Genomic DNA, 13,006 nt, shown 5'->3' with positions numbered 1-13,006 from the left:
TTTTTCGACGAATTTGGTTCTTATTGTTTCAAATAAACGATGTGTTGTTTCAACAATCCGATTGATTTACAATATTTTAATATATGGCCGATCCATCGCTAGAAATTTTGTTTCAATAATGTGACTGTATCAATTATCCGTGTACCTAATAAGCGATTTCTACTGTATGTTATACTGAGCATATTATTAAATTCTAAATAGGTAAATAAATAGGTTCTAAATAAACCTATTTATCAATCATTTTAATTTTTTTGAAATTATTGTGTTGATCATAAATATTATGTACAAAAGCTTTAATTAATTGTATCCATTTATATCCAGGATGCGATTCGAGAAAAAGCAATTACATTTAATTTCATGGGTGAACAAATAAGTTTAATCTCCTCTGTTGGAATTTTCATCACAATGAATCCCGGTTACGCTGGTAGAACAGAATTGCCGGAAAATTTAAAAGCTTTATTTAGGTAAGTGTATATTGTATTATGTGTATTGAACACGTCTCATATTATTTTTAATTAATTTGAATTATATAGACCATGTGCTATGGTGGTACCAGATTTCGAGTTGATCTGTGAAATAATGTTGGTGGCTGAAGGGTTCCAAGAAGCAAAAATTCTGGCAAGGAAATTTATAACATTGTATACATTATGCAAAGAACTTCTCTCCAAGCAAGACCATTACGATTGGGGTTTAAGAGCCATAAAGTCTGTGCTAGTTGTTGCTGGTTCTTTGAAAGTAAACTTTATTTACATTATTTTATGTTTATAACATCAAATTTATTGATACACTCACACCGTAATATTTAGAGAGGTGATCCTGGACGGGTTGAAGAGGAAGTGTTAATGAGAGCTTTAAGAGATTTTAATATACCGAAAATTATAAGTGACGACGTCCCAGTTTTTATGGGTCTCATTGGGGATTTATTTCCTTCGTTGGATGTACCTCGTAAAAGAGATCAAGATTTTGAAAAAACTGTAAAACAAGCAGCTGTCGATTTGTTGTTGCAACCCGAAGAAAATTTTATACTTAAAGTACAAACCGTTGTATGTGTACAATTTTTTCTACTTTTAGTAATAATTATAATACACAGGTTGTACAGTTGGAAGAACTTTTGGAAGTCCGACATTCCGTGTTTGTAGTAGGAAACGCGGGTACTGGAAAAACTGAGGTTTGGAAAACGTTATTTAGAACTTATCAAAATATGAAACGAAAGCCAATTTACAATGATTTAAATCCGAAAGCAGTCACTAATGATGAATTATTTGGTGTCATTAATCCAGCAACTCGTGAATGGAAAGATGGTTCTTTATTTTGATATAATTAACTAATATTTCGCATGATAATATACAAATGTTGTTTCAATTAATTAATTTTCTGTTTGTAGGTCTGTTTTCTGTTATAATGAGAGAGCAAGCGAACATTCCGAATAGTTTCCCAAAATGGATACTGTTGGATGGAGATATTGATCCGATGTGGATCGAATCACTAAATACCGTGATGGACGACAATAAGGTATTTACACATTTACATTTGATTATTTTAAGTTTAAAATAATATTAACCACTGTAAACCACTATTGGTTATTTTTTTAGGTCTTAACGTTAGCCAGTAATGAACGTATTGCCCTAACGCCTTCGATGAGACTTATTTTTGAGATTTCTAACTTACGCACCGCAACGCCAGCTACTGTATCACGAGCAGGCATTTTATATTTGAATCCACAGGACTTGGGATGGAATCCGTAATTTATATATTTTCTTATAATTAAAATGATCCTCCGATATAATAATATATAGTATTCATTGCATGCACGTAGATATGTAACGAGTTGGATTGAGACCAGAGAATGCGGAGGGGAAAAAGGTAACCTCGTGATTTTATTCGATAAATACATACCATCGTGTTTGGAAAATATCCGCAACAGATTTAAGAAAATCATACCAATTACGGAGATGTCACATATACAAATGTTATGTCATCTGCTTGAATGTATTTTAGTACCAGTCAATACACCGGCAGATTGTCCAAAAGAATGGTACGAACTGTACTTTACTTTTGCGTGCATATGGTCATTCGGAGCGGCAATATATCAAGAACAGGTGAAGTCTACCGAAGTATAAGAATTAGTTACTGGTCATGGCTTGAGTTATGTTAATAACTATATGTATTGTTTAGTTAAGGTTTTTTTTTATTATTTATTAAGACTTTGACTAAAAAGGTTTTTAGCTTACTTCACAATTAATAATTAAAGAGAAGAAAAAAAAAAGTCTTATTGTTTTTGATTTAACAATATAAATGTTTAAAATGTGTAACATTGATATTGTTGGGCTTTAGACTAAACTCTAAAGTAGATAACAAATTAATAGTGTGCATTATACATCTGAAATTGTTGAAATAATTATAATTTATTCAGTAATAGGTCATACGAACAAAGTTCATATTTGCGTTAAATTTATATCAAATACTTAACATCATGATGTAACACTCCAGAGTTTCGCCATAATAACGAAAATCAGTAGGCATCTCAATTTCTTAATATTTCAAAATTTGACTTTCCTTATATTTTTTTTATAAAAGTAATATTTATTAAATGAATATTATTTTAAGGTTTATTTAAATATTTAATTTGACCAAAAAAATAATTTTTAAAATATTGCTATTTTTGTATTTCACTAAATCTAGTACAAAGTAATTTTTAGGTTGTCAGAATTTCTTTCTTCATATGGATTTTGGTACCTTTTTCTTATAATGAAATGGTATTTCAAAAGATTATTACTAATTGTGTATTATATTTGAATTCAAAACTATAAGTATACATTTAATCTAACGTACCAATAAAAACTATTGAATATAATTTATTTATAGAACATAAATTAAAATATACCTATACTTTTCTGTTAGAGTAATGTTAAAGAACTTTAAGTAAATAAAATTATTGACTAAAATATATTAAAATATCTTTGCAAATATCTATATAGTTATTTTGAAAAAGTTTGCAGCCGTAGCACTGGTCAGACCAACCACTAAAACAGGATTCAAGTTTTTTCATTAACGTTTAGTTACAATATTTACAACAATATTATTAATTTTAAACATCAATTATGTATTTAATTTTTAGGTTGTTGATTATAAAGTAGAATTTTCTAAATGGTGGGTTGCTGAATTCAAAACTATAAAATATCCAACTCAAGGTACTGTGTTTGATTATTTCATCGATAACGAAACCAAGGAATTTCTACCGTGGTCGCATATTATTCCAAAATTTGAATTGGACTCGGATATGCCTTTGCAAGTCCGTATTGAATACTCATTAATAGAGGAATTACTATGCAATTACATCGTAATTTCGTTTGTAGAACGCATTGGTCCATACGCCAGAATCAATAAGAACAAGATACTTTGTTGACTTACTTATGGATAATAAACATCCTGTTATGTTAGTTGGAAGTGCAGGTTGTGGTAAAACAGTGTTGATGAATGAAAAGTTAACTAGTCTTTCGGATAGTTACGCCGTTGCTAATATACCGTTTAACTTTTATACAACCTCAGGTGATTGTAGTTATAATACAACAGTCGAGTAATTATTTTAGTTTTTCTATTAACATCATTTATTTGTTTTTCATTCACTTTACAGAGATGCTACAAAAAATATTGGAAAAACCACTGGAAAAAAAAGCTGGAAGAAATTATGGACCACCGGGAAATAAAACTCTTGTTTACTTTTTGGATGATATGAATATGCCAGAAGTAAGATTAATTGTAGTAAAAAAAAAAAAAAAAATCATAACAATGTATTTATAACTGTTATTAATGTTTTAATGTTATAAATGGCAGGTAGATTGTTATGGCACTGTACAACCACACACTTTAATTCGGCAGCATTTGGATTATGGACATTGGTATGATAGAACCAAATTGTCATTAAAAGATATCCATAATTGTCAGTACGTCTCTTGTATGAATCCGACCGCAGGGAGTTTCACAATTAATCCTCGACTACAACGACATTTTTGTGTTATTGCTGTGAGGTAAATTAAGTATTTTAATACTTCAAAGTAGTTTTTACTCTTTTATATTATGATCTCAATGTGTTGTATAAGTGTTTATTCTTATAAACTCACAATAATATGTTAAATCGTATTTTTGCTCTTTGAATACATAAAATATTTGTTTAGCATATTCTGTGCAAACATATTAATATATAATATAAATTCAGTTCAAGTCATTGAAAACTCAAAATATTCTAGTTAAATTTTTATAGAACCGCATAGGTATGTTTTATAATAAAATAAGAAAGGATTACAAATTGATTAGATATATTGGTATGCATTTTGTTATGCTGTATTATTAAAAGTTAAATATGTTGTTAATTTTTATTTATTCAGTAGGTATATATTATATTTTATTATAAATTAAATTGTATTATATGTTTAGTTATTATTTATTGTTGATAAATGTTATAAAGTTAAGTATGAGATAAAAAAGTCCTATAATATATATATATATATATATATATATATATATATATATGAATTTTCTAGTACAAAAGATGTATTTATTTTCATGATTATTATTTAAAAAAATAGTGTAAACTTGTTATTATTAATACCTACTCAACATGATGTGCAATAATTTATTAATTACTAAAATATTAATAATTACTAATAATTATAAATTACCATGAGTGTTAATTTTTTTTATAATATGTAATTTATATAGAATTTATTGAAGTAAAATGTTAATCATAAGTATAGTTTATATCAAATGTATTATTTTTTATTTAGTAATATATAAATGTTTAAAAATTATTTGAAACTAACATTTTTACTTTTATTTACAGTTTTCCAGGATCAGAGTCATTAACGTTGATTTATTCTTCAATTTTAAATCAACATTTTGGGAATTTTGAGTTTCGAATTCCACAGGCAGCTTCAAAATTAGCTGATAATGTAATCGAAGCTACATTGTGGTTACACAATAAAGTTAATTCGGTTTTTCTACCTACTGCTACGAAATTCCATTATATATTCAATTTGAGAGATTTATCAAATGTTTTTCAAGTACTTATATTTTAATAAACAAAAGCTCCATCATTTTTTTTACAAAATAGTGTGTATTATTTAATGCTAATTTTATAGGGTCTGCTTTTTAGTACTGGAGAATGTCTAAACTGCGGATCAGATCTTATGCGTTTGTGGATGCACGAATGTCAAAGAGTATACTCAGATAAACTAGTTGATGATAAAGATTCAGATGCATTCACTAAAATACAAACTGATGCATTGAAAAAGTTCTTTGATGCAAGTTAAAAAATACTTAATAAACTTAGAGTTACTTAAAAATGTAGTAATTAATGTTTTGGTTTTATTTTGTCTATTTATCCACAAAATATTAAAATAAAAACCTTAAGGCATACATTTCTAGATAATTCTTGATTATCAAACATTTAAACTCTATATTTTTTATTACTGAAATAAGAATATGACTCTAGTATAGATAAAATAGAAGTTTATGAATGTGTTAAGTAGGTTCAAGATTTAAAGTAGGCAACTAAACTTACATGTATAATTTAGAAATATAAAAATATATTGACTGGTATACCTAAATAATAATTTACAATATGTATATGAAAAAAAAAATACTTACTGTTCAAAAGTTTTGATTACAATATTGTTATTTTTCTTGAAATTCTTTGAAATGTATCTATTGTATTGAATAACAAATTAAAAAAACTATTATTAATATTATAATGTTAATTACTAATTTAAAATTTGTAATAATAACTATTTATTTATATCAATTTGGGAATAGCTATTTATTATAAATTAAATCTATAATTTTTGATTATTTTGAGCTAAATAAATGAGCAATTTAAATGTTAGTATTTATGTGATAATATTTAAAAACTGCATATTATGACCACAATCCATACTTTTTATAAATATTTCAATAACTGTTAACAGAGAAAAATCGTATAACTTAAATACATTCAAATATAATTGACTGAGTTCTAATGTAATTTCAAACAATTAAAAATACTTACTTATTAATATTTTTATATAATCTTCGTCTAAAATAATGATAATATTCAAACTTTTGTTAATGTTTAATGTAAAGAAAATAAAAAAATATCTCAGATTTGTTGAATTATTATAGTATTAAAGATTTATAAACAGTAATTTGCAGTATTTTATATTTATTTATATTTTTTTACTATTATACAAATATGAACTAATAAAAATATTTTATTATTTTTAAAAATTATTCCATTTTTCTAAATTTATTATATATATCAATTATATTTTGAGGTTTTTTCATATTCATGTATAGGAAATCGATGAATGTGCAGTTTTTGAAAAACCAAATATATATTGTCATTTCGCCCAAGGTATTGGCGAACCTAAATACTCATCTGTAAGGAATTGGACTAATCTTACGAAATTACTGGAAGAAGCTTTAAATTTATATAATGATTTAGTTGCTGCTATGAACTTGGTTCTATTCGAAGATGCAATGATGCATATATGCAGGTTGGTTGATCTAATAGAATTATATAGTTATTCGATTTTATTATTCATGCAAATCGTATTTAAATTTAGAATAAATCGAATATTGGAGTCACCACGAGGCAGCTGTTTGTTAGTTGGGGTTGGAGGCAGCGGGAAACAATGTTTAGCTCGTTTAGCAGCATTTATTTCAAGTTTAGAAGTAGCACAAATACAATTGCGTAAAGGTTATGGGCTTTTGGATCTTAAGGTTCTATTCAATAAAAAACAATTATTTATTCATACTTATTAAACATGAGTTTAACAAAATTACTGTAGATGGAACTGTCTAGTCTGTATTTGAAGTCAGGATTAAAAAATGTTGGTATCGTATTTTTAATGACCGACGCTCAAGTACCATCGGAATCATTTTTAGTTTTGATCAATGATATGCTCTCAACGGGTGAAATTCCAGAATTGTTTCCTGATGATGAAGTTGAAAATATTATAGCTGGCGTTCGAAATGAAGTAAAGTTTAATACTTATATAACGTACAATTTAGTATTTAGTTTTCGTTTAAAATTATATTAAAATGGTTATAAAATTATTTAACTGTAATTTTATAACATGAAAAATAACAATACACATCTACCTATTATCCTATTCAGGTTAAAGGTGCCGGACAAATAGATACGCGTGAAAATTGTTGGAAATTTTTCATTGATCGAGTAAGACGACAGTTGAAAATTGTTATATGCTTCTCTCCAGTTGGATCGGTCTTACGAGTTCGTTCCAGAAAATTCCCTGCATTAGTCAATTGTACTTCTATTAATTGGTTTCATGAGTGGCCCCAACAAGCACTCATGTCTGTATCCAATCAGTTTTTATCAGAACTCGAAGTTCTTCCAGTAATAAGTTTTGTCACATTTTATACTGCATGTAAACATATTCAATGTTTTTCTCTTGTAACTTGTTTGTTAGGAAAATTTTAGAGAATCTGTCGCCAAGTTTATGGGTTATGCACACACGCAGGTGAACATCATATCTCGAGTTTATTTGCAAAGCGATCGCCGATATAATTACACAACACCGAAGTCATTTTTAGAACAAATATCCCTATATTCAAAATTGCTTAGACGAAAGTCTGCAGAATTAGCTGGTAAAATAGAACGCCTAGAAAATGGATTAGAAAAACTAAAAAGTACTGCTAATCAAGTAAGTTTGAAATTGATATAAGAAAACTGTGAGGGTCAGTGGTGTATATGGGAGAATGGTTGATCGCCTCTATCCTTGGGATTTTGGTTACTACTATAGATTTTACCAATAAATTAATACTTTAGACTTTATATTCGCAGATGGTTTTCTAAAACTAACAAAATTTCCATATTTTTGGTGCCAATTAGAGTAAGTCATAAATTTCCAATAAAACAAAGGAAGGGTTTAAACCCATTAGGTCTGGGGATTTGCAATCCACCACTCCCTCAGAACTAAGATATATCCGCCATTGGTGTTAGTTCAAATAGCCTTTGCAATTACGTAATCACTTGGTTTGTTATACATATTATATAGGATTACGTATTTATTTAAAATAAATATGACTAATATAAATAGTTATAAAAATCAAATTAATTATTCATTTTTGATAATAATTGATTACTTAAAGTAAATACTGAAACCTAAGTTTATTATTAGGTGGACAATTTAAAAGAAAAATTGGCGATTCAAGAAATTGAATTGAAAATTAAAAATGACGCAGCAGACAAACTTATTCAAATTGTTGGAATTGAAACAGATAAAGTATCAAAAGAAAAATCATTCGGTATGACATTAACTGAAATAATTTATACTTCATTTTTAAATATTTATAAATGATATTCTGTACAGCTGACGACGAGGAAAAAAAAGTAGGTTCAATAGCAGAAGAAGTAAAAAAAAAGCAACGCGATTGTGAAGAAGACCTTGTAAAGGCCGAACCAGCTTTGCTCGCTGCACAAGTTAGTATTTTTAAAATGCAGTTAGCTTATGGATAATAATTAGATGTCATGTATTATTTATAAATTATTAATTTTATGACCAACTTTTTTTCATATTTATCGATTCTAAACTTATGCATTTAAGTACATTATAATGATTTTTTTATCTTCTTAATATATAAAGAATAATATATTTTAATTCCTTAGTGTTTATATATATATATATGAGTTCTAATATGTATTGTTTAATATCATTCACACATATTTTATCTGTATTTAAAAAATATGCTTATGTTATAAAATAAATATTTTTGAGTTATAAAGAAATAAAAAATTAAATTAAAGTAAAAATTAGTAAATGGTTATTACTCGTAAATTATTATAAGAATAAATACACAATTAGTTTATATGTAGAAATAGATAAATAAAGAATTACTTTCTTGGAGTAGTATAATATTTGTAAAATACGATCGGCTGTGAATTAAAAATTCATCATTAGGTATATACAAAGTTAATAAAATCGTGACTTATATATAAGTGTTAAAATAAATACAATATACTTTTATTTATACAGGAAGCTTTAAATACATTAAATAAATCAAACTTAACAGAGTTGAAATCATTTGGATCACCCCCTGGCGTTGTTACAAACGTAACAGCTGCTGTTATGGTGTTATTGGCACAAAATGGTAAAATACCCAAAGACCGTAGTTGGAAAGCTGCCAAAGTATGTATTGTATATTTGAATGTTAATCAAACTTTGATAGATATAATAACTAATATTTTTTTATTGCTATTTAAAACATTGAATATTTAAATATCAGGAAGAATTATACTTGTATAGTACATTTTTAGAATAAGTAAAATATTTACGTTGGTTAAAAATTGCAAAATGTTGATGAACAAGAAAAAAAAAACAATTTCCAATTATTAAAATACTTATTGGAATTCAAAGCAATCTATTTTTCTCTTCAATCTGGAGAAAAATGTTTAATTATCAAATATGTTTAATTCTGTTTAGATTATGATGGCTAAAGTCGATAGTTTTCTTGATCAACTCATATCTTATGACAAAGAAAATATTCACCCCGAAGTCACTAAGGCTATTAAACCATACCTTAAAGATCCTGAGTTTGAACCAGAATTTGTTAAGTCAAAATCAGCTGCGGCTGCTGGTATGGCACTTTATTTGTGTTTTAGTTATGATTGATGTGAATTTATTTTATATGTTTTAACTTAAGGTCTGTGTGCTTGGGTAATCAATATTATAAAATTTTACGAGGTATACTGTGATGTGGAGCCTAAGCGATTAGCTCTAGCTCAAGCCAACATGGAACTAGCTCAAGCCCAAGAAAAGTTAGCTATAATAAAGAAAAAAGTCGCCGTAAATATATATATATTTTTTTTTTTTTGCTTTTAATAGACATTGATTTAACACATATATGTATTTATTAAGTCTTTAGAAGAACAACTTTCTAAGTTAACGGCAGATTTTGAACAGGCTACGTCTGAAAAACTTCACTGTCAACAAGAAGCGGATGCTACTAATAAGACTATCGAATTAGCAAACAGACTGATTGGAGGATTAGGTTCAGAAAATGTTCGTTGGGCCGAAGCTGTAGCTTGGTATATTTTTATGTTCGATTAAAAAGAACCAGTGGCGCCGGGATGAAAAAAATGATGATTCATATAATTTTAGTTTAAAATCTACTACTCGTCCATCGAAGGGACCATTAACTAAAACTTTTTAACAAAATATCACGTATAGTTATCTATTAAATTATTTTAGAAAAATATATACTATAATGTTCTATACATATGTTATGCTTTTGATGTAACTTAATAAGGTAGAAATCAGAATTAGTATTCTCACTGTTGTGAATGAAAGTTAGCTAAAGTCAGGTTTGGGTAAAGTCGGTCTTCGAGAGTTCGAGTATGTACATACATCAATTTACCTATTTTCCTCCTTTTCATATCAAAATAAATTAAGTAAAAATAAATATTTTTCAAGTTAAATGATTCTTATAATATTAAAATAGATTGATTACGTATAATATTTATATTTATTCGTTACACATGGAGCGAACCGAAAGCACGAGTTCGCGTTATTATTATAAATACAATAATTATTGTCCAAAGATCAAAATATATTACACGTCACATACATTCACTAGATATTCATAATATTTTTTGTCTTGTGATAATTATCCTTTTGCACACGCTATAGGTAAATGTATTTTTATTCTTTTAATCTCTGTTATAACTAATATGTTCATAATTTTATACAAATTACAACTATGTCTATTTAATTATAACTTTATAAACCACCCAGAGCCAGTAAACAACATCTTACTCAACTCAGGTGGATCATTAAACCCTCCTTAATTACGTAGATGGTGCCACTGAACATAACAATATATTAACCGCTAATATTTCAAATAATTGATGTTTTTATTGTACCAATACGCATTCAATCACATAAAGTTTTATGCAACAAAGTACCACTTTGCCAGGAGATGTTCTACTAATCACCGCATTCATATCATATGTTGGATGCTTCACAAAACATTATAGACAAGAACTGTTACATAAAATATGGACTCCTTTCGTGAAAACTTTAGACGTACGTGTGTTTATTATTATTATTGAAATAATTATTAATTATTGATATAATAACGGTCAATATGGTGTTGTATATACGTTATATAAGTTAGTAAAGTTAGTATAATAAGTTAGTATAGCATTTCACTTAGCCAATGTATAATGCTCTATATGACTGTAATGAGTTTTAGCTTGAGGAAAAAGCTTCTGGGTCTTAGAGAAAAATTAATTTGTAAGTAATAGTCAAACCATAATAATTTACAACTAAATATTCTTTTCATAGATTTTCTTCTTATTATTTTTTCTTCATTCGATTTTAAAATGAATGTACCATCCACTATTGTATATTCCATATGTGAATATGAGTATGTTTATATGTTAATTTATTGATAAAAACAACAGTCCGATACCAAAAATAATATTGAGCCTATTGGAAAATAGTCTACAAGCTAGTGCTCTGCATGGTCCGATCTTAATCAGTCCGGTCCGGTTTAGTACGGTCCTAACATACAAAAATGATTGAATCATCGGTTTGGTACGGTTCAATATTTTTAGAAGTAGTTCGGTCCAGTCTTCAGATCAAATGCATTATTTTCAGTCCGATCCGGTTTCAAAAAAAAGAAATGAAAATCAGTCCAGTCCGGTCCCAATCATAGAACTTAAAATCTAAATACAGATATTGTTATGTAAATAAATAAAAGAAAAAACCTACAACTTTAGGTATATATTTATTTATAAAATCGAGTAGTCCGGTCCAGTGTAATATTAAACGCATTATATGATACGGTCTGGGTTAATACAAACTAAAACTTACAGATCGGTCCATAAACGGTTTAAAATGTTTTAAGATCGGACTGACAGTTAGGTTACTTTATTAAATGTTATTTAATTACTGGTTCGATTCGGTCTAAAAATAATATGAAGTTGTCAGTTCAGTTCAATTTTGGTCATTGATTAACGTTTAAGTGTGGTCCGGTCCGACTTCGGTCCCCTGGTAAAATATGTAGTTTGATCTGGTCCTTAAATAACGGACCGTGCAGAGCACTACTATAAGCGCTTGGCATTAAATGCTTTTAATCGCAATGTAAATCGAGGTCATTACGTCCTACCTCATTCGGTTTTCCGTGGTCACTGCAAAACGACTATACGAGCCAAACAAAACATGAGCACTTACGTCAATGTTTACCTATTCCCATTTTATTTCGTTTTAATATATTTTAATAGCAAAATGTCATTTTCATATTTACGGTTAAAAGTTATGTACTGCGCATTGCATTTAATGTGTTATATTATTATAAAAGGGGCCAATTATTAATTTTTATTTATCATGTCGCTTACCTCACTTATTTCTAACCACACACTATTGCTTGTTGATAAAAATATCTTTGTAAATGCATACTTAAAATAAATATATATGCATAATTTCCGTAATCAACTTGTGGAAATAGCAAATAAGTTAATATAAATAAGTTAAAAAAAAAAAAACCGACGAAAACATATTATAATAAATTGAATATATATATATATATATATGTTAAGGTGTATGACCGCAGTAGGCGAATGTTGACAGTCACCGGTGTATGTTCACATTTACCAAAAATCGTAGTAAATGTTGACAAAATGGTCTTAACGCATTCATACACCGGTGATTGTTGACATGTACCATCAGTGTTTGGTAAATGTTGACCACATTTGAAGCATGATATATTTAAAAGGTATTTTTGTATTATTTTGTATGATCGATAACATTTTCGATTGTTGTAATAAATAAAACTATATATGAAAAATTACTATAAAAACTATATATTAAAAAAATTAATTTGTTAAACTATAATTATTCATTTATGAATTTGATATCTATTTGATTACGAGGTCTGATCAAAAAATACCCGGACTGCGTTAATAATATTTATATCAGTTAAGATAACGAAATTCCGATAATGTCAT

At 27.6% G+C, this 13,006-nt stretch overlaps 1 protein-coding gene across 1 annotated transcript in view; it reads left to right on the top strand.

Moving 5' to 3' along the window:
• LOC112689747 (dynein beta chain, ciliary) overlaps window positions 1–13,006 on the top strand; it is a 70,908-nt gene that overhangs the window by 36,973 nt on the left and 20,929 nt on the right. Inside the window, exons 37-61 of the mRNA XM_025563580.1 lie at window positions 322–464; window positions 534–735; window positions 807–1,031; window positions 1,091–1,301; window positions 1,385–1,512; window positions 1,593–1,741; window positions 1,817–2,099; window positions 3,119–3,292; window positions 3,357–3,549; window positions 3,635–3,747; window positions 3,835–4,028; window positions 4,841–5,060; window positions 5,139–5,300; window positions 6,331–6,530; window positions 6,600–6,756; window positions 6,825–7,013; window positions 7,154–7,393; window positions 7,467–7,700; window positions 8,178–8,304; window positions 8,370–8,479; window positions 9,033–9,185; window positions 9,480–9,633; window positions 9,700–9,842; window positions 9,915–10,084; window positions 10,943–11,081. Coding sequence (XP_025419365.1) covers window positions 322–464; window positions 534–735; window positions 807–1,031; window positions 1,091–1,301; window positions 1,385–1,512; window positions 1,593–1,741; window positions 1,817–2,099; window positions 3,119–3,292; window positions 3,357–3,549; window positions 3,635–3,747; window positions 3,835–4,028; window positions 4,841–5,060; window positions 5,139–5,300; window positions 6,331–6,530; window positions 6,600–6,756; window positions 6,825–7,013; window positions 7,154–7,393; window positions 7,467–7,700; window positions 8,178–8,304; window positions 8,370–8,479; window positions 9,033–9,185; window positions 9,480–9,633; window positions 9,700–9,842; window positions 9,915–10,084; window positions 10,943–11,081 — 4,413 coding nt within the window. The remainder of the gene's footprint in view (window positions 1–321; window positions 465–533; window positions 736–806; window positions 1,032–1,090; window positions 1,302–1,384; window positions 1,513–1,592; window positions 1,742–1,816; window positions 2,100–3,118; window positions 3,293–3,356; window positions 3,550–3,634; window positions 3,748–3,834; window positions 4,029–4,840; window positions 5,061–5,138; window positions 5,301–6,330; window positions 6,531–6,599; window positions 6,757–6,824; window positions 7,014–7,153; window positions 7,394–7,466; window positions 7,701–8,177; window positions 8,305–8,369; window positions 8,480–9,032; window positions 9,186–9,479; window positions 9,634–9,699; window positions 9,843–9,914; window positions 10,085–10,942; window positions 11,082–13,006) is intronic.

Source organism: Sipha flava, unplaced genomic scaffold (genome assembly GCF_003268045.1).
Source record: "Sipha flava isolate LNK unplaced genomic scaffold, YSA_version1 46_pilon_pilon, whole genome shotgun sequence".
In the NCBI taxonomy this organism is placed as follows: domain Eukaryota; kingdom Metazoa; phylum Arthropoda; class Insecta; order Hemiptera; family Aphididae; genus Sipha; species Sipha flava.
The sequence above is the reverse complement of the archived record's forward strand: the minus strand, read 5'-3'. Positions and strand labels throughout refer to the sequence as shown.